The sequence below is a fragment of the Anabrus simplex genome, chromosome 6, assembly GCF_040414725.1.
Source record: "Anabrus simplex isolate iqAnaSimp1 chromosome 6, ASM4041472v1, whole genome shotgun sequence".
Taxonomy (NCBI): Eukaryota; Metazoa; Arthropoda; class Insecta; order Orthoptera; family Tettigoniidae; genus Anabrus; species Anabrus simplex.
In genome coordinates, this window is record NC_090270.1 from 318681633 (window position 1) to 318701015 (window position 19383).

At 38.7% G+C, this 19383-nt stretch overlaps 1 protein-coding gene across 2 annotated transcripts in view; it reads left to right on the forward strand.

Annotated features, from left to right (window-relative positions):
• The window catches only part of stet (stem cell tumor), a 361467-nt gene extending 342291 nt beyond the window's left edge, over positions 1-19176 (forward strand). For both annotated transcript variants that reach the window (XM_067149371.2, XM_067149370.2), the window contains exons 4-8: positions 53-195; positions 11637-11749; positions 11920-12020; positions 14526-14580; positions 16683-19176. In XM_067149371.2, the coding sequence (XP_067005472.1) occupies positions 53-195; positions 11637-11749; positions 11920-12020; positions 14526-14580; positions 16683-16924 (654 nt within the window). In that variant the 3' untranslated portion in view covers positions 16925-19176. The remainder of the gene's footprint in view (positions 1-52; positions 196-11636; positions 11750-11919; positions 12021-14525; positions 14581-16682) is intronic.
• The last annotated feature ends 207 nt before the right edge of the window (positions 19177-19383 follow it).

Here is a 19383-nt window from a genome sequence, read left to right on the forward strand (position 1 = left end):
TGATACGCTGTTGTTAGGTTGTGTATAACATTCTGTTCTGTATATGTTGCAGCTGGGGTTCTTCACGTACTATACGGTGGCGATGGGCGAGGTGAACCCCTCAGGACCCGTACCTATCGACAGTGTGTTCATCTACCGCCCTGACAAGCGTCTAGAAGTATGGCGGTTTCTCTTCTATATGGTGCTGCACGCCGGGTAAGAGCCCAATTACTATGAGAGGTGGTGGTGGCGGTGGTGGTGATTATTGTGTTAGGAGAAAGTACAACTAGACAACCATCCTCTAACAATAATCAGAGAGAAAAAATGGAAGGGATCCGACGCTTCGAAAAATGAAGCTATCGGCTAAAGAAAGACTAGGGCCAAGAAGGGCGTGAAAATGAGACTACCTAGGCCTCCATACGTAATACTGTCGGGATCGAAAAAGAACAAGAGTTGACCAAGGGAGGTCGGATAGGATAGATGAACGTGAGGAGCCTGCCACAAGTAAGTGGAAACAATGCCAGGACTCAGCTAAGAGTCCCATGGTCGCCAACCCGCGCTCCCAAATTTATAGCCCCTGGGGCCCATTTCAGTCGTCTCTTACAAAAGGCAGGGGGTACCGTGGATATAATCTATTGCCCCGACTCACAGAGGTGTAATGGATTATGGATGGAATGTAATTCTTCCTTCTGTTTACAGTCCGGCTCCATGGCTGAATGGTTAGCGTGCTGGCCTTTGGTCACAGGGGTCCCGGGTTCGATTCCCGGCCGGGTCGGGAATTTTAACCATCATTGGTTAATTTCGCTGGCACGGGGGCTGGGTGTATGTGTCGTCTTCATCATCATTTCATCCTCATCACGACGTGCAGATCGCCTACGGGAGTCAAATCAAAAGACCTGCACCTGGCGAGCCGATCATGTCCTCGGACACTCCCGGCACTAAAAGCCATACGTCATTTGATTTTCATTTTTTCTGTTTACAAAAGTGTCCCCTTAGACTCGCTTTATTTTGGTAAGTACGGAAACTATTTTTACTGTATCGCAGGAAAGAGTGTGCTCTGGCGATAACCCGCTGACTTTAAGATAACAATACTTTAGTGAAGTCCTAGAAAGTCGACACCTGTTTTAAAGCACCTCTTTGTCAGCCTTGTCTAGGAGCTTAGGAAGCGCCTCAAGCGTGCATTAGTTCAGCTATAGCGTGTGATTTCACCAGACAGCTTTGATGCTATTTGTTAGTGGCGGTTCTTGATCAAGTGTAGAGTATATACATACACGGATTTCAAATTTGCATGTGCTTCGTAAGCCGGGCAGAGTAGTTCAGATGTTATAGGGCTGATATTCCGAGCACAAGTTGGCCGGTTCTATCCTGGCTCATTCCGGTGATATTTGAAGGTACTCAAGTATGTCAGCTTCGTATCGGTAGATTTAAGAACTCCTCTGGGACAAAATTCCAGCACTTCGGCGTCTCTGAAAACCCTAAAAGTAGTTAGTGGTATGTAAAACATTTTTTTTTTCTTTTCTGGCCTTTTCCCAATTAGGCCTACTTAGCATCGGTATTTGCGTAATGGATAAAGCTCAGTTTAAAGTTCGGATGTCTTTCCTGTCGCTTATTCTATGTGGGGGAATGCAGGACTATTCACTATTGCGTGTTTCTTTGGTGGTTGGTAATTGTGGTGTGTTATGAGTGGAGATAAGCATAGACGTCCAGACCCCGAACCAGATGAATTAACCGGATGTAGCTAAAATATCCAGTCCGGCTGGGAACTAAAGTCGGGGCCGTATGAACCGCAGTCACTAGGGTGACTATTGAACCAAGGAGTTCTTCTTCTTCTTCTTAAAATAATAATAATAATAATAATAATAATAATAATAATAATAATAATATACGGGATGTGAATTTCAAAAAATCATATCCGTAGTGAAAAAGTACGAAGTCTATACATTTGTTTCTAATAGATGATCAAGCAGCCTTTCTCTGTTAGAAAATGCGTATCATATGTCTGTGTCTAATTTACCTACTCGGCGTTATTTCCATTAAAATTGTAGATGAAGAATCAAGATTGGATATATGGTTCTCGAACCTCATGCAAACCCTGTATCTCAATCGTTAGCTGTTAGTTCTCACTATGTAAGGATCGTGCGCCCCATGCGTCTCTACAGAGGTGAAAATAACATATTCAAATAATTCATATGGGAAAATTTTACTGATCTAAAAAATATAGATCAACTCTTCATCTTTTAGGCTGCACTCTATGATTATTTTAAATTGAAATATATCCCCTTTCCCCTCTAGCTCACTTTGTAGCCTGTGGATGCCTAGTTGAGTGGCTCAGGCAGTTAAGCTTTCTGACCCCAACTTGGTGGATTCGAATCCACTTCAGTTCAATGGTATTTGAAGGTACTTAAATGCGTCATCTTCGTGTCGGTAGATTAATTGGCACCTAAAATAACTCCTGCGGGACACAATTACGGCAACTCGTTTTTTCTAAACACAAGTAAGTAGTTAGCGGAACGTAAATCTAATTGTTTTATTATTATTATTATTATTATTATTATTATTATTATTATTAATGAGCTCGATAGCTGCAGTCGCTTTAGTGCAGCCAGTATCCAGTATTTGGGAGATAGGGGGTTCGAACCCCACTGTCGGCATCCCTGAAAATGGTTTTCCGTGGTTTCCCATTTTCACGCCAGACTGTACCTTAAGGCCACGGTCGCTTCCTTTCCACTCGTATCCCTTTCCTGCCCAATCGTCGCCGTAAGACCTATCTGTGTCGGTGCGACGTAAAACAACTTGTAAAAACATATTGATAATGTCTTAAGAGAAAGAGAAAGACGTTTGATCCTTAAAAGTATGAAGGAAACCACTAAAAGGGAAGATACAGTCGCTCATTTTTTTATTGTTTTTGCATTCTGGGGATAGTAGGTTCGAACCCCACTGTCGGCAGCCCTGAAAATGGTTTTCCGTGGTTTCCCATTTTCACGCCAGGCAAATGCCGGGGCTGTACCTTAATTAAGGCCATGGTCGCTTCCTTCTAACTCCTAGCCCTTTCATGTCCCATCGTCGCCATAAGACCTGTCTGTGTCGGTGCGACGTAAAGCCAATTGTAACAATATACATATTTTTTTATGAGCGCATGGTACAAATTTCTCAGAAACAATGGAACTGATAGATACAACGTTTGTTGTAGGGATCTGTAGGGCTTGTATCTACATGGAATGTGAATTATCCTTCGTATCCCTTTTCGCTGTAATATACAATAATTATTTTGTTTCCAGTTCCATCAAACATCCACGGAGTGTGTTCATTTATTACTGGAAATACTGTGGTTATTTGCAAAAGTTATTTTACCGAGTAGTTTTTTTTTTGTTTCTATAGGGCATTTTAAAACAATATATAAATATTTTTTTCCTAACTAGAAAGACTCTGGAACACCGCTTCGTAACGCAGCGGACTGCGATATAATTACAGGCTGCAAACTCTGTGCCCTGCTCTGGTTCATTAAGCTTGTGTTATAAATTAATGTTGAGTGAAAAATTTTACTTCGTCATAATTACAAGTCATTTTACACGAGAAAATTGAAACATTTTATAGGTCGTGAAACTGAGAATGACGGTGGGAACCGTCCCTGTTCATTATCTTTCATATGCCCTAGCTTGTCCCTTGAGATAGCCCTAAACAATAAAATTTACCCTGTAATATTTCACTAACCCAGATGTGCTAAGGCTAGATTGCTTCGTCCCCATGGCCACCCCTTCCCGAATAGCGCACTTCGTGGCAGCCAGTTCACACACCTGAGTCTGGCATTGGTCTTTCATTGACGAATCAAACCTTTCGTATTCATCTTTTCTGTCTGGCGCCCCTTGATCATTTGTCGTTATTTTTCTACTTCTACAATATTAGGTTTGTCTTGCCAAATATGGTATTTCATTTTCTCAACTTCTACAACCCTTCCTTTTCTTTCTAGCAAATACCCTTGAAGAAATCGATCTCACCATCTTTCTCCATCGATTAATATTATCATAGGCTGATAATATTGTTCCCAATGGTTCTGTTTGGGCACCCCCGAGGGGGGCCTTTTTGGGTACCAGTACCGGTGCGCTTTATTGCGCTCCTCTGCAGGCCTGTTCAGGAAAACAAGTATAAGAATAATACTGTTATAGTTTGTAATAATAATAATAATAATAATAATAATAATAATAATAATAAGTGATATTAAACATCTGTAGCTATAGTGATTTACTGTAAAGTGAGAATTGGGTAACGTTCAACCTTCGCTCGACCATGGTTTTGTGGTTTCTAAATTATTTCGGACCAGCGGCAAGGGCCAAGCCTGGTTGGTGACCCATCCAAACTTTCACTACACCCGGTGTTGCTTAACTATAACCGGGCCTTGCCGCTGGATTGGTGGCAAGAGTACATGAATTATAATCATATATTCAGGTGTGTCGGTTGTTTGTGACACAGAAAAACAGCATGTGGATTTGCAGTATGTGTATGCATCCCGGCTAGGCGTCCTGTCTGTTCCCAGTGCTTCGGTGGTGGTGGTGGTGGTGGTGGTGGTGGTGGTGGTGATTACTGTTTTGTGGGGTTGAGCTGGTGCATTGTGGTTTTAGGCTTTGTTTGGGTGTGGGTTTGGGGTTAATGTGGGGCTAGAAGACCGTTTCTTGGTAGGAAGTGAGAATTTCCATGTGGTTTTTACTGGACTTGGTGAGAAGATTGCTTGGCGGGGGTGGTGGTATGGGGGGTGTGAGGGTGTTGTGGGGATGGGGGCTAGGGGTGATAGCCTGGTTTGGGTCGAGAATAGGTTTAGTAATAATAGCTGTAGCAGGGTGGTTGTGTCCGGGATGAATGGGGTGATGGGTCTTGGGTTTGGGGTCTGTTGTGGGGGGTGGTGGGACTGGTAGGCTGAGTAGTGGGGGGTGGTCGTGGATTGGATGTAGGTGACATGACTGTCTGTAGTGTTACCTAATTGCCTCTTTGATGAATGGGCAGCCAGGGAACGAAGCGGCATGGCTGCCTTGGCAATTGGCACACTTCGCCTGGTCCCGGGGCACCTTACAATCTGTGTGTAGGTGATAATATTGTTATTTTATCCCAGAAAGCAATAATCATAATCACGAGAAGTTTTCTTCGAGATCGTCGAATCAAAGTAATTTTGCCTAAGAAATTGTCCGCCTCCGTAGCGTAACGGTTAGTGTTATTAGCTGCCTCCTCGGGGGTTCAGGTTCGATTCCCGCTCCTCCCGGAAATTTAAGAATGACAGGAGGGCTGGTATGTGGTTGAAATAAGTACATGCAGCTCACCTCCATTGGGTGTGTGTCTGAAAAGAGCTTCTCCACCTCGGGATGAGGACACGAGTTTATTTTACTTACCCAACAAACTTGCCACTTACCTAATCTCACCAGCATCACCGATACCGTGTGTTTAATGTGCAGTGTGTACGGAGTTGAGAGAGAGTAAGGTACTATTGTTCCTCAAAAAGGATTTCGCGGAGCACCTGGGTTCCACTAACTCGTACGAAGGATTCCGAAATACTGTACATAATTTAATAACGAGGTAAAGCAGTTCTCCATTGAACTAAATGTATTAGTTAAATAATAATCATTACACTCCAAAAGTGTGTTTTACGGAAATACTGATATATTATTTAATGAGGAAAGCAACGGGGAACTGCCTCCTGCCTCGTTTTCGTACTACAACTCTTAAGGAAGGCGCGACCTTCCTTTAGCAGCTGATGGTGATGATGTGGAACTGTTGGGGATCCAACCAACCTTCGGGCTGTGGACATTATTTGCATCGCTTTTCTATGGATATAAAACACTTTTGAGATAAATGTTTTATAACAAGCATACCTCATATAAAATTTACTAAATGCATTTTAAAAAGAATGGTGTCAGCAATATCTACCAATGCTATTTAACACATTTTTCTAAGGAGCGACTTATTCTTTCGCTCATGTACCGTTCACCATTCTTATTTTCCTATCGCTTTTTCCACACCTGTGGGGTCGCGGGTACGAACTGCGTCGCAGGTGTGGATTTGGCCCTGTTTTACAGCCGGATGCCCTTCCTGACGCCAACCCTATATGGAGGGTTGTAATCACTATTGCGTGTTTCTGTGGTGGTTGGCAGTGTGGTACGCTGTCTGAATATGATGAGGCGAGTGTTGGGACGTACACATACACCCAGTCCCCGAGCCAGAAGAATTAATCAGAAGCGATTAAAATCCCCGATCCGGCGGGAAATCGAACCCGGAACCCTCTGAACCGAAGGCCACTACGCTCATCATTCAGCCAACAAGTGTACCGTTCAACATTATACAGTGTATATATACATTGGCTTGGAAAGCGTATGTGTCAGCCATTCGGGACTCAACAAGGTTTATTCAAATAATTAATTTTAAGTGTGAGATCAAAGAATATGGAATGAATTGGGGTTACAAGACAAAATTTGCATTGCCCTGCAATGAGTGTGGGGTAGGAGGAAACGTGATGGTCACTCGCAATCAAAACAGTCACGAGATTAAAGATCTAATCACCGGGCGAGTCGGCGAGTGAGCTTGCATCCGGGAGATATTGGGTTCGATCCCCACTGTCGGCATCCCTGAATATGGTTTTCCGTGGTTTCCCATTTTCACACCAGGCAAATGCTTGGGCTGTACCTTAATTAAGGCCACGGCCACTTCCTTCCCACTCCTAGGCGTCTCCTGTCCCATCGTCGCCATAAGACCTACCTGTGTCGGTGCGACGTAAGACAAAAAAAAAAATCTAATCACTCATCGTTGTCTTCCTAGTCTTCTCCATTAGGGGACGTGAAAAATTGTACCCACCGCCCAATTAATAGTGTCTAACACAAGTAGTTGAAGCGCGTTCCATTTTTCATTTGCTAATGAAAGACCACCTTTTGTAACATGGTCCGTGCATGGGATTTCTTTCAACTTGTCACAGTGTTCCTTTTTAACATGACTTCGCCCTTACTCTACAAAAAATAGTGACTATCACATCGGTGATGATCCACGCCTAATAAGTTGGCCGGTGTCTTCTCTTTGCGTGTGGCCTTTATGTTTCCTCTCCATCCCGGCACGGCGCCCTCCCACTTATATTGGTGAGAACCGCCCTTTCCTCTCCTTCGTAGAAAGTTCGTGTCATTGTCTCCGCCTTCCTCTGTGTGTACACAATTCCTTTTTTTATTTTTTATTTCCTCAGATGTGACTAGTCGTTGATTCTTACCTAGATATGTTTGTCCCAGTTTTGTACGCATGGTATAAGAATAATCTTAAATTGACGAATATCCGAAACAGGCAGATGTTTAAATGCAAAATTCACAAATTGCAAGCCGACAAAGAGGACAAACCGTAGAAAACGATCAGAACAACTAGACCAAAGAGAGAAAAGAAGCTTACAGCAAAAATAAAAGAAATATGGCTACAACGGGAAGGCAAACAGACGCCTCTAAGTATTTTGCATAGTCCTAATAATAATAATAATAATAATATAATAATAATAATAATAATAATAATAATAAGGAACGGAAGAGAAAACAACAAAGTATGAAGAATTGAATTGAAATTGCCACGTGGTCCTTAGTAGGCCTCATCGGAAAGAAGAAATAATAATAATAATAATAATAATAATAATAATAATAATAATAATAATAATAAGGAACGGAAGAGAAAACGACAAAGTATGAAGAACTGAATTGAAGATGACACGTGGTCCTTAGTTGGCCTCATCGGAAATAATAATAATAATAATAATAATAATAATAATAATAATAATAATAATAATAATAATGCCCGATGGCTATGATCGTTAAGACGTGAGGTCTAGAAATAGTCTGGCACCGTGGTTAGCCGTTCGAGTTCCGTTGGTCGAAAAAGTGTGCACCATCAGAATGCTGGCCTACAGGGTTAGGGGAGGTGGCGGTATACAATTTCTAACCCCTCCGCAGTGCTCATATGGAGTGAGGGCATATGACGTGGGTGATAGTAATTTGTCCGTCGGATGGGGACATAAAGCCTTGAGTAGACCGCTTGGTGCTATTCGACAGGAGTAGGCTATGTGCCGGCACCGGGTTTCACCCTCTCCCTTCCTACTATCATATATCACGTCATTTATTTCATCTCATTGACTGCTCTAATGAGGCTGATGTTAGGAAGGGCATCCAGTCGAGAAACTCCCTACGAAGATTCATTTCACTTCATACCTGACCCCGTAGAGAAACGAGACCTCTTGAGCCAGAGGATGGCCAGTTTTCCGCCCTTCCTCTAGCCAACACCATCGGAGATGGTCATTCAAGTGGCGATCACACCTAATGCAGGTTAACTTTTGTTTCAGCATGACTACGCCGTTGACCTTAAGCGACCAGATGCACCTAACTTGACCATTTTTCATCTTTGATCTGTTCTGTCTCTTATTTCCAATATCCATTAGACACATCTTGTTCCTTTCCAAACCAGTGTTCTAGGAGTTAGGTTGACTTGATGATTTTCCCCCACCTTCGATGGGCCTTACCTTTTCATACACCGTCTCAGCGTGATCAGAATCTTACAATTTTTCAGCCATGAAACCCTAACACAACAATGAATGTCACTTGTTACCTTACTTACAACCGAATTCAAGCAGAACCTTCACCGACCGTATTTTGGCCACAACTGTTTTCCCCGTCTCAACAGATGAGAATCTTCGTGCCAGTTAATCACCTGAACAGCAGTGAGCTAACAACCCTACAGACCATTGTGTGTCTTTTCTCCCTCGAAGAAAACCAATATAGCCAGAGATATTACCTCCAGTGGTTCATCACACCCTTGCGACACGCCCCTGCCTCACACAAACTCGCCGTGTTCACAAAAAGTACCATATCGCCTTGAGAAACCAAGCGGAATTTCTTTGTTTCAGTTCTGTAAAATCATTTGGATGTCTTACACTTAAAATGTATTACTTACCACCACGTGATGACTGGAATGGCTTTACTTGAAGAATCGAAAACTTGTTTTAGAATTCACGGAACACTTAGGCTTTTTCAATGGCAGTTTTTATTTATCCGTTTATTAATTATGTATCGACAAATTCAGAAGATTAAATTAAAGTTGGTATAATTCCTTATTGTCCGGCTATTTGCCTCAACGGTCATTGCACCGGCATTCGCTTTAGAGAGCCCCGGGTTCGATTCACGGCCGGGATATAAGATGCTGTGTGGGGTTAATTCCTCTAACTTGTGGACTGAGTGTTTCTGTTCGCCTCATTGTACTTCTCTTCGCCAACACAGCACACTATCAATCAAAAGAGAACTGTGAATACACCCCTCTACATAGGGCTAGCGTCGTCAAGGACATCCGGCCGTACAACTGTGCCACATCCACTGCAAGTGCTCACCCCCAACAAATTGGAAAATGCATTATTCTTTTTTTTCTCTCTCTCTCTCTCTCTCTCTCTCTCTCTTGAATATATACCATACACTGAGTAAATCGGTTTGGAAATGCATATCTCACAAGAGTTGGGAACACGTCCTCCAAACACGATTTTGTTCCCGTGCTACAGAATATTTTACTTACCTCGATCCCGTAAAATACAAGCGAAAATTTACGACTAGCGCCAAATTAGGAATGTGCTGGCTTGCGAGGCCTGATGCTCACCCCCGAGGCGATAATTATAATCATACTTATAATTATGGAACAGAATTGACGGTAGGGGGACCTGAGTTCCCACTTTAAACTTGTCCATCATAAATTTCAGTTCGAGATGTCGAGATATGAACCCACAATGTGATGGAGGCAGGCCGACGTCTGCATGCCTCATTATTATTTTAAAATTGTTCGTATGAAGTAATAGCAAAAAGATATCACGGATCGAATGTGAATCTACAGCATCCTAGTCAGTAATCGTGCCCACAGTATTCGGTTCTGAAACTTACAAAACGTTCATCCTACAGTGCATTGAGCTCAAACCTTTCCTCTTGAGAAGACCTTAACATCAGGAAACGTGCCTATTTATGTAGTAAAGTACAATTGGCTAGGTTGAGTGGCTCAGACACTTGAGGCGCTGTCCTTTTGATGTCAGCTTGGTAAGTTATCTAGGGTCAGACCGGTGGTATTTGAAGGTGTCAAATACGTGAGCCTCATGTCGGTAGATTTACTGGCTCGTAAACGAACTCCTGTGGGACGAAATTCCGGCACATTGGCATCTCCTAAAACCGTAAAAGTAGTTAGTGGGACGTTAATAAATTATTATTATTATTATTATTATTATTATTATTATTATTGTTGTTGTTGTTGTTATTAACAATGGAGTATATCATAAATGAGTTCTGTTAATTGAAGGGTTGGGTCTCCGTTAGTTACATGTAGAAAGATTCAAAGTTGCATTCATAAATACAATTTAGGGTATTGTTTATTGATAATGCTATAAAATTCCCTAAATTGATATATGCAAAAGTTTTCAAAGAATATTTTGTCCTCAGATGAAATTTTAAGACAGTGAAATGAAATTTGCAGCTAACTTATAAGAGAAATTATTTTTATCTGAACTTACCTGGTACACTGACTTATTTCAATTTCTCACCTTTTATTTAATTCATCAGCGGAGAGTATGTACTACTTAAATAGTTTGAATGCCGTTGTTTGTTTTGTACCATTAATTTTTTATATCACGTTCCCTGATGGTTCCCCTCCATTGCTGTCTCTTTTCACTTTCTTGCTTTACTTTTCATACTAAACTTTATCTTCTGTTTGATGTAGTTCTTCAATAGCAGCAGTATGATCTATTTATCAGCATAGTTTGACTTGGGAATTTAAAATAACTTTTATAAAACAAAACAAAACACAAAAAACAATAAAGTAAACTTGTGTCCGCATCCCGAGGTGGTGCAGCTCTTTTCTGATAGAGGTCAGCTGCATGTACCACATACCAGCCCTCCTCCTCATCATCATATTATGCAGTTTCCACATGTTGGCCAGGTCAGCCTCTCCATCTCCTCTTGTCCTCCCACCACTTCTCCCTCTTTACTCTTACCCAGTCCTTTCCTCTTCTCTGCAGTCTTTTCCACTCCTTTTATCCACCTGCCCCTTGGTCATTTTTCCTGTTATCTCCATTTCGTGCATCCTCCAGGGTATCCTCTCCTCTGTCATTCTCTTCATGTGTCCATACCATCTAAGTCTATGTGCCTCTGTCCTGTTCTGTAGCAGCTGTTCTTTTACTATATCTCTAACCTTCTCATTTCTCATCTTATCCATTCTTGTCACTCCTATCATGCTTCCCAGAAATGTAATTTAATTTGCCTGTACCCTAGTCCTCTTTGGATTACCCAAGTTTCTGCTGCATACGTCAAAATAGGTACATAGTTCTTCCTGCATATCACTCTTTTGCTTCTCTGAGGGACATCCTTGCTCCAAACCAGGCTTTTGACACCTTTTGGGAATGCTCCTGCTTGTCTTCCACACTGGATTATTTCCTTATCATTTCTTCCACTTTCCTGTCATTCTTAAATTTCTGACCCAAGCCCCTGAGGACAGCAGCTAATGACTCTGTTATGCTACGCAGGTGGACAATGCACAATGTTGCACAAATAACTTAAAACAAAATAGATTTCTCACTAAATTACCTATACATATTCTCATTTTATGGAACACATTGATTATCAATTGTATTTATATTTCAGATGGCTGCACCTGCTCTTCAACCTGCTGGTCCAGGTGTTGGTAGGCTTGCCACTGGAGATGGTGCATGGCTCTCTGAGGATAGGGGCTGTTTATATGGCTGGAGTGCTTGCCGGTAAGTATTCTGAAACAAGAAATAATATTTATTTAACCCCCCGCTCAAATTGCTAATGTCAGCTGTCTCTGAAAGTGATTTTGTTTGCCTGATTCTTATTGAATATATACATAATATGCTGCCTAGGAAATATGCCTTAACTAACTTTCCTCATCTTTACTTTTAATCAGGCTCTCTGGGTACATCCGTGTTCGACACCGATGTGTATCTTGTTGGAGCATCGGGAGGTGTTTACGCTCTCTTAGCGGCTCATCTCGCAAATGTTCTCTTAGTAAGTACAAATTTAATGGTATATCTTGATAGATGCCATAGTTAAATAGGAAAAGAATTGGTGTAAAAATTTATCTTCCCTATCAAATTGTTCTGCCTTACTAACAAAATTGAATTATTTATTCTCGCATCAAAAATTTTGTTATTACCATAGTTATCTGATAATTCACATTTGTTCTTGATTTCTTGTTGATCTAATAACCAAAGGACTGATTCTTACAGTGCGAATAGTGAACTACTACAGAAGCATGAACATGTTAAATTATGCAAATAGGAACTTCAGGTTTAAACTTCATATGATAGATTTGTATATACATGTGCATTCTGTTTTGTATAAACTTTTATAAAATTATGTATTGCATGTTTCATACACTAAGAAATTTATCTGCAAATCTGAACATCCAAAAGGCAGTTCTAATAAATAGCCTACGTTAAACATGTCTGCATCACTATACTAAATATTTTCTTGAGTTAACAAGTAATCGCATATAATACAACATTGTGCACTAAATGTATGATGTACAGAGTTTAATACTATAACATTACAGTATTTAGTTCAGTATCCAGTGTTCTCCCTGCCATTTTTACAAATCGCTCGGCTAACATAACCCAGGTTTGTGCTAGTTACATAATATTAATACATATTGGAGTCATTGGATGATCCAAATTAAAGTGCAAAGTAAAACTGTTTATTCAAATGATAAATCATTATTGCCAGCATAATTGCATCAATTACATAGGATTTTAAATATTTAGCTTGACTATCGTGTAGTGTCGAGCGTGGTGTATGGGTTAGCATGGAATCGCACGCGAGCACTCTATTCCGTGGGACTTCACAAACCCTTTGGCACTCCATAGAACTCGAGTGATAAGCCCCAGTGTTATATGATTATGAACGAGCAGTAGAACACTAGAAGTTCAGAATACTCGGTTATATCTTGTTTGTGACAATAACACTAAAATAGTTCAATTTTGCAATGTTTACCTGTCTAATATTGCTGTTAATGCCCTGAGGAGAATAAATTTAAATTTTATCATACAGTATTCATTTTTACATAGTATTCCCGCGTGGCTACTCATTCCTGCCACCCAGCTGATGAAAATTTCTGGAGAGAGCACTGAGTATCAGTACAAAACAAAGTTTTAATATTCTGCATTTACAGTAGGTGAATGAATGAATTTATTGAACTGAACAGGCTTTCGCCCAGTTACAATGTTCCAATAAAATAAACACTCACAGACTATTTATAGCTAGACACTAACTACTTACTACTTAACTACTTCTAAATCTACTTTGTAGCATCTTGCACATGGGCGGATCGCCAGCTCCACATGCAACACAGCACCTAACTAAACTAACTACTTTACTACATGAATATACTACTTAACTACTTCTAAATCTACTTTGTAGCATCTTGCACATGGGCGGATCGCCAGCTCCACATGCAACACACCACCTAATTAAACTAACTACTTTACTACATGAATATATACTAAATCTATCCTAAATCTGTCTGGCCGCGACATCACCCCTGGTGAGGAACATTTACAGTAGTTGCACACTTAAGAGCAACGTGATGTATTGTGATCACTGCAATTCTTGTAATGCCATTATTGTCTATATTAAAGATTTTCATTGATCTATATTACAGATAGTTCAAAATTTTGTTTATTTTTATCTTGATCATATAAATGAGTTTTTTCTTAATGACTCTTCCATCCAAGTTTCCAATTATCAGTTACTATTCCTTTTTGACAAAGGGTTGAAGAATTCTTTACATTCCTGTTTTCATGTTTCCTACGCATTCCTTGATATATATTCACAATCAACAGGAGGTTATAGCTTATAGGTCAGTCACTTTCATATTGCCAAAGCCGAAAAGGAGACTTCCGATAGATTGTAAATGTAACAAAATTGTTCTTACCCATACCTGAAAACATAGTGCCAGAGATGAATCTGGGATCATACAAAAGCAATTTTAATACGTATATCCATGGTCAACATCATCAACTCTAAAAGTCTTTAGGTAATGTCTTTAGATCCAAAATAATTTAAAATCTCAAGCATTTTGTAGGCCACATACCATAGTTAATCTTCTACAGATGTTTGATGAAAACTGAATGCACCTATCCAACAGAAAAGATATATATTTGGTTAGAGCCCCATTGTCGGCAGCCCTGAAGAGGGTTTTCCATGGTTTCCCATTTTCACACCAGGCAAATGCTGGCCACAGCTGTTTCCTTCCCATTCCTAGCCCTTTTCTATGCTATCATTACCATAAGACCTATCTGTGTTGGTGTGGCATAAAGCAGATTGTAAAAAAGAGATTTTATTTTTCTATCTAGCTAGCTATCATATCATACACAAATAATAGACAAGAATATGCAGCTGAAATTAAGCAAATGAAACTGTGGCAAAATGAGCAATAATTACAGTAATATTTTGGTAGGTAACACTATGATGATTCAGTACCACAGAAACTAATAATTTCTTTTTCTTTTTCAGAACTACAACAATATGGAGTTTGGGATTGTTAGATTAATTGGAATTTTTGTTGTTGGTAAGTATTAATAAGCATCCATATAAAAGTTATTGGCAAGCCCCGGATTTTTAGTTTCAAACCTATTCGGTTGTTAGCTTGTTACTCTTGAAATATCACTTTTCCTTACCAAGCAAGTGGCTGCCCAGATTGTGTCACATAATCGTCAGCTTGGGTTTGGGAGATAGTGGGTTTGAACCCCAATGTTGGCAGCCCTGAAGATGGTTTTCCATGGTTTCCCATTTTCACACCAGGCTGTACCTTAATTAAGGCCATGGTCACTTCCTTCCAACTCCTAGCCCTTTCCTATCCCAACATCACCATAAGACCTATCCTTGCTGGAGCAACATAAAGCAAAATGTAAAAAGTCACATTTCTTTTTTGTTTGTTTAATGTACCAAAAAATAAGTTATTTAAATTTGATAGGACATAAAAAAGACCTAATTTGTTATTATATTCAGTATTTTAAAGTAATTCTGTCCATTGCAGCATAAATAACTTATTGTAGGCTGCATTCTTTGACAGGAAAGCTATGCAGTGAGGTGCAGTTAGGGTGATCAACTGTTGAAGGAGGGAATGAGGGACAAGACAGTCAAGAAATGGGGACATTCCACAATTTTGGGGGAGAGCTACATTTTTAGCATTAATTTTAAAACCACAAAACATGTAACATTTTCAAAAGCATTGTGTTCCACATTTCCCCTTTTTGATGTAGAGTCCACTTTTACTGAAATACTAACATAGAAAAATACATTTTATTCATCTTAACTGTACAATTTATTTTCCAGTCTGTGGGTAGAAGACCCTTCATCCATTAGATATACTGAACGTTTTCTTGCAAAGTTTACAAAATGTTTTGTGGACATTACTTTGATTAGGAGATAAGTTAGGCGTGTTGGCTTCCCATTTTGAATTATATGCATATACGCATTTATTTTTTTCCGTTCGCCTTCTAGGGTTTAAATGATGCCTTCTTTTTTTGTGACGAAGTAGAAATACAATCATCGCTATCCGATGCTGAATCTATTTCAAAAATCACAAAAACGTAAAGAAAAACACCAGCTAATACAACACGTCTATGCTGATGCTCTTCATGCTACAGAAAGGCCACACTTGCCACGCCACAGACTAACAGTAACTAGGAAGTTGGACGGTACATCCGGAATGCTCATGCGAAGATGCTATAACCTGCTTTTTTGCACTTTCCAAGATCCAAGGTCATACTATTTGCAACGGTTATGCTATGTTTAGTTGAAGCTAGATAGTAGGATAGTCATGAATTGTTAACATTTGTATCGATGACAATAATACGAAAATTTCTTCAGGCAGAAAACGAAACAATTACGGGACAAATGACGTCCCAAGTGGGATGTTTACAAAATGCCTTAAAATGTGGAACAGTTGGTCACCATAGGTACAATGTGTAGAGAGGATCACAAAATAACTGAGGAGACTCGATAGCAGACCCTTTGGCTGAACGAGATAATTTCTTCACTGGGTCCTGTTCTTTGTCGACAGAAGTTGCAAAAAAAGCACTTGCTTGGAATTCTAAGAAAATCACAGCTATGAATTTTGCTGCTCTTACTTCTTGTGACATGGAATGTATTCCTTTTTGCATTAAAGTGGATTTGACAGAAGACGGAAGAGGTTTTGCTAGTCGGAATATTTCATCATTCATTGTCGTGTTAGCGCAAATTAAATTAGTAGTTTGTGGGCTGTGTGTAGTAATGTAATAAAGGTACAGTTTTGTAAACAAATAGACTAATACTGTAGTAAAAGACTTCTGTAAGATCACTACGTGAATCATCAGTAGACTGGTAATAATGGATATTTTAATGTAATTTATTGCAAAGTATTAATAGCATGATGCTAATTGTTTATTTTTGTAAGAACCAATAAATTCTAAATAGGAGATTTAACATCCTAATAAATCCTAAAATATGGGTTGTAGGAACCTATTTTTAATTTATTTTGAACCTAAAAACCCGGGGCTTAGTTATTAATATTAGTTTGAGACTGGTATTTATTTAGAACCATATTTAAGAATAGTCCATTCAAGTTAAGGGTACTTCTAGTATTTCTGCAAATTTCAGTTCTCTAAATATGGTATTATTCTGTTTCAGCGAGTGCGGATGTTGGTTTTGCTGTGTACGACAGGTACGCAGCTGAGCAGATGGGTCCTCCTGTGTCGTATGTCGCTCATCTCACGGGAGCACTAGCCGGCCTCACTATAGGCCTACTTGTTCTAAAAAACTTTGAACAGAAACTGCATGAGCAATTAATGTGGTGGGTTGCACTCGGTGTGTATGCAGCTTGCACAATATTCGCTATACTCTTCAATGTGTTCAACCCGGGCTATCCGTGATAAAACATGCACTAAGAGTGAACTTTGTTTTATTTCTAACCTGAGCAAGATTTCACAGGTCCACTCGATCCTCTACTGAAGAGTTACCTGGTCATGAGAGATGAGAGAAAATTTTAAGAAAGTGTAATGTGTCTAATAGAGAATTAACTAAATTAACATGAGTAGGATATTTTTAATTTTTTGTGCTAAATTTAATTTCAGGCTAATTTTATGTTCTTTTTAAGACTCAGGTGTACTTAGAAATCTTGTTTGGAAAATTAATATACGTAACTAGTGTTGAAAAGAGAAAATGTTCGGATAAACATTGCAAGAAAAGCAGAAGAAATGTGAATAGGTGCTGTAGTGGACTCACAGTGACGTGTGTGAAAACGAAGAAATCTTTCTGTATATCCAGGAATTTGTAAAGACTGATCTAATACTAGATGTTAAATACGATATAGTGGAGAATTCTATTTCCCACATATCACATTGTTAATAAACTGTTCCAGTAGTGTTTACATGTGCTCTGCCTTCACCACTGGAGTGAGTGTGTTGTTATGAGTGAAAGTGATGATTGATGCTAGTCAAAACCGATACAAAGCAGACAAATGGACAAAGGACAGTTTATTATTATTATTATTATTATTATTATTATTATTATTATTATTATTATTATTATTAGTTATATCTTCAAGAATGGTCAGGACTTGAAAATGATAGCATGTTGGCTTATGTACAGTATATAAGTATTGTAAACTTTCTCATTACAATTAACATTAAGTTACAGAAATATTATTTATGGCATTCCAACACTCAGAAATAGTTTTATTACTTTGCTAGTTAAACTTCTTTTCCAGACTTGCATCATTACCATTAAGCTTGGTTATTTAATAGTTTAACAGTCAAATAAAAGTTACTTCGAGCCAAAGTGGCATAAATACCAAATATTCTATTTTTAGGAGAATACTGTATAAAGAGCAAATAAATCTGTCAGTAAATTTAATTCACAAAGAAATGTTTTTTAGACACCATCTAACTGGCCATATTTTACTTAAAATACAAGTCTTCAGATTTTTTAAAATATTCTTCCTCATCTAGCATTCTTTGGAATGCAAATAACAGTAATCACATTAGTTTTGGTGAGGCATTATTTATCTGTTTCAAAATTTTGTGGGTAATTTTCTTGGGGTAATTTTTGCAGTACTTTGGCTCTTGGTGCTTTGTATTAGCCTACCATACCTCATTTGCTTGTAAATGGTTAAAGAAAGCAGGTCTTGAGAAAAGAGAAGAGCATTTTTGTGTATCTTCACTTATCAACAAAAGTGCTGATCATTATTCAAAGCCTGAGTATATAAAGAAATATGTAAATTAGCAATCCCAAAGCAACTCCCTATTGTTGCAGTTGTATAAAGATGAAAATATTTCTATCTTGTTCTCTAGCTGTTGTTTATTTATCTTGTATGTTATGTAAATAACTTGCCTAAGAAGATCAATATAATCAAATAATTCTTATTTCTTAAAATGAGTCAATTTCAATTTTATACCAAAGAATAATGGTGTACACTATTCCTATTTTTCCTTCTTTTAAAAAATGAAGTTGTATAATTTAATTAAGTTATCCTTTTATAAGAATCATATAGTTAATCATCATATTTTGTGCTGGTTCAGAAAGATCTTACATAGTTATGTGAGAGTGGAAGTGGAAACAGATCATGAACATGTATACACTTTGTAAATGCAACTAGCTGAGTGTAAAAAAGAAAACGAGACCTAATCAGTTGAATAGTATATGCTCATGTTATTTAAAATAAACTAAAGCTTGTTTTTAGTGAAATTCTGTCCATTCTGCTGCCCAACTGTTCGTTGTTGGTTAATAATTAATGTGATATGTTTGAATTCTGATGAGTAATACCAGTAATGTTAATAACAAATGGTTCTGGTAATGTTGTATAACAGTGTTGACAGTAAAAATGTAGGATTACAGGTATAATTGATGATACTGTCATTTTTCATTCTAGAAATACTATAATTATTATTAAGTTAATACAACCTGAAAAAATAATAACTAAAAAATGTACTTACCAACATTAACATTCACTGTACAAATAAGACAGTGCAATCAGAACCTGACCTAGTAAAGTTATTGAAACTGTTATTGGTGTGAAAAAGAATTTTGTTATGTTGTTGCATATGGCTAAAAATGATATTAAAGAAAACTGTATTTATAAGAAAAAATATTATGTGCATATTAAAAAGTGTCATCAATACACCTTCCAGATACAATATCTTGTTTGTGTTCAAGTCTTTTACTCCTCTCCAAACCCTTTAGGATAAGAATTTCAGATTCTGAAAGATAGGCAGTGTTCTTGCTCAAAACTGGCATCACAGATCTCAAGACTCTTGCGAGAATCTCCCAGTAAATTTGAGTGTAGACTTGATAGTTTATCATACGCAGTTATTGTGTGAAATAATTTTCTCAT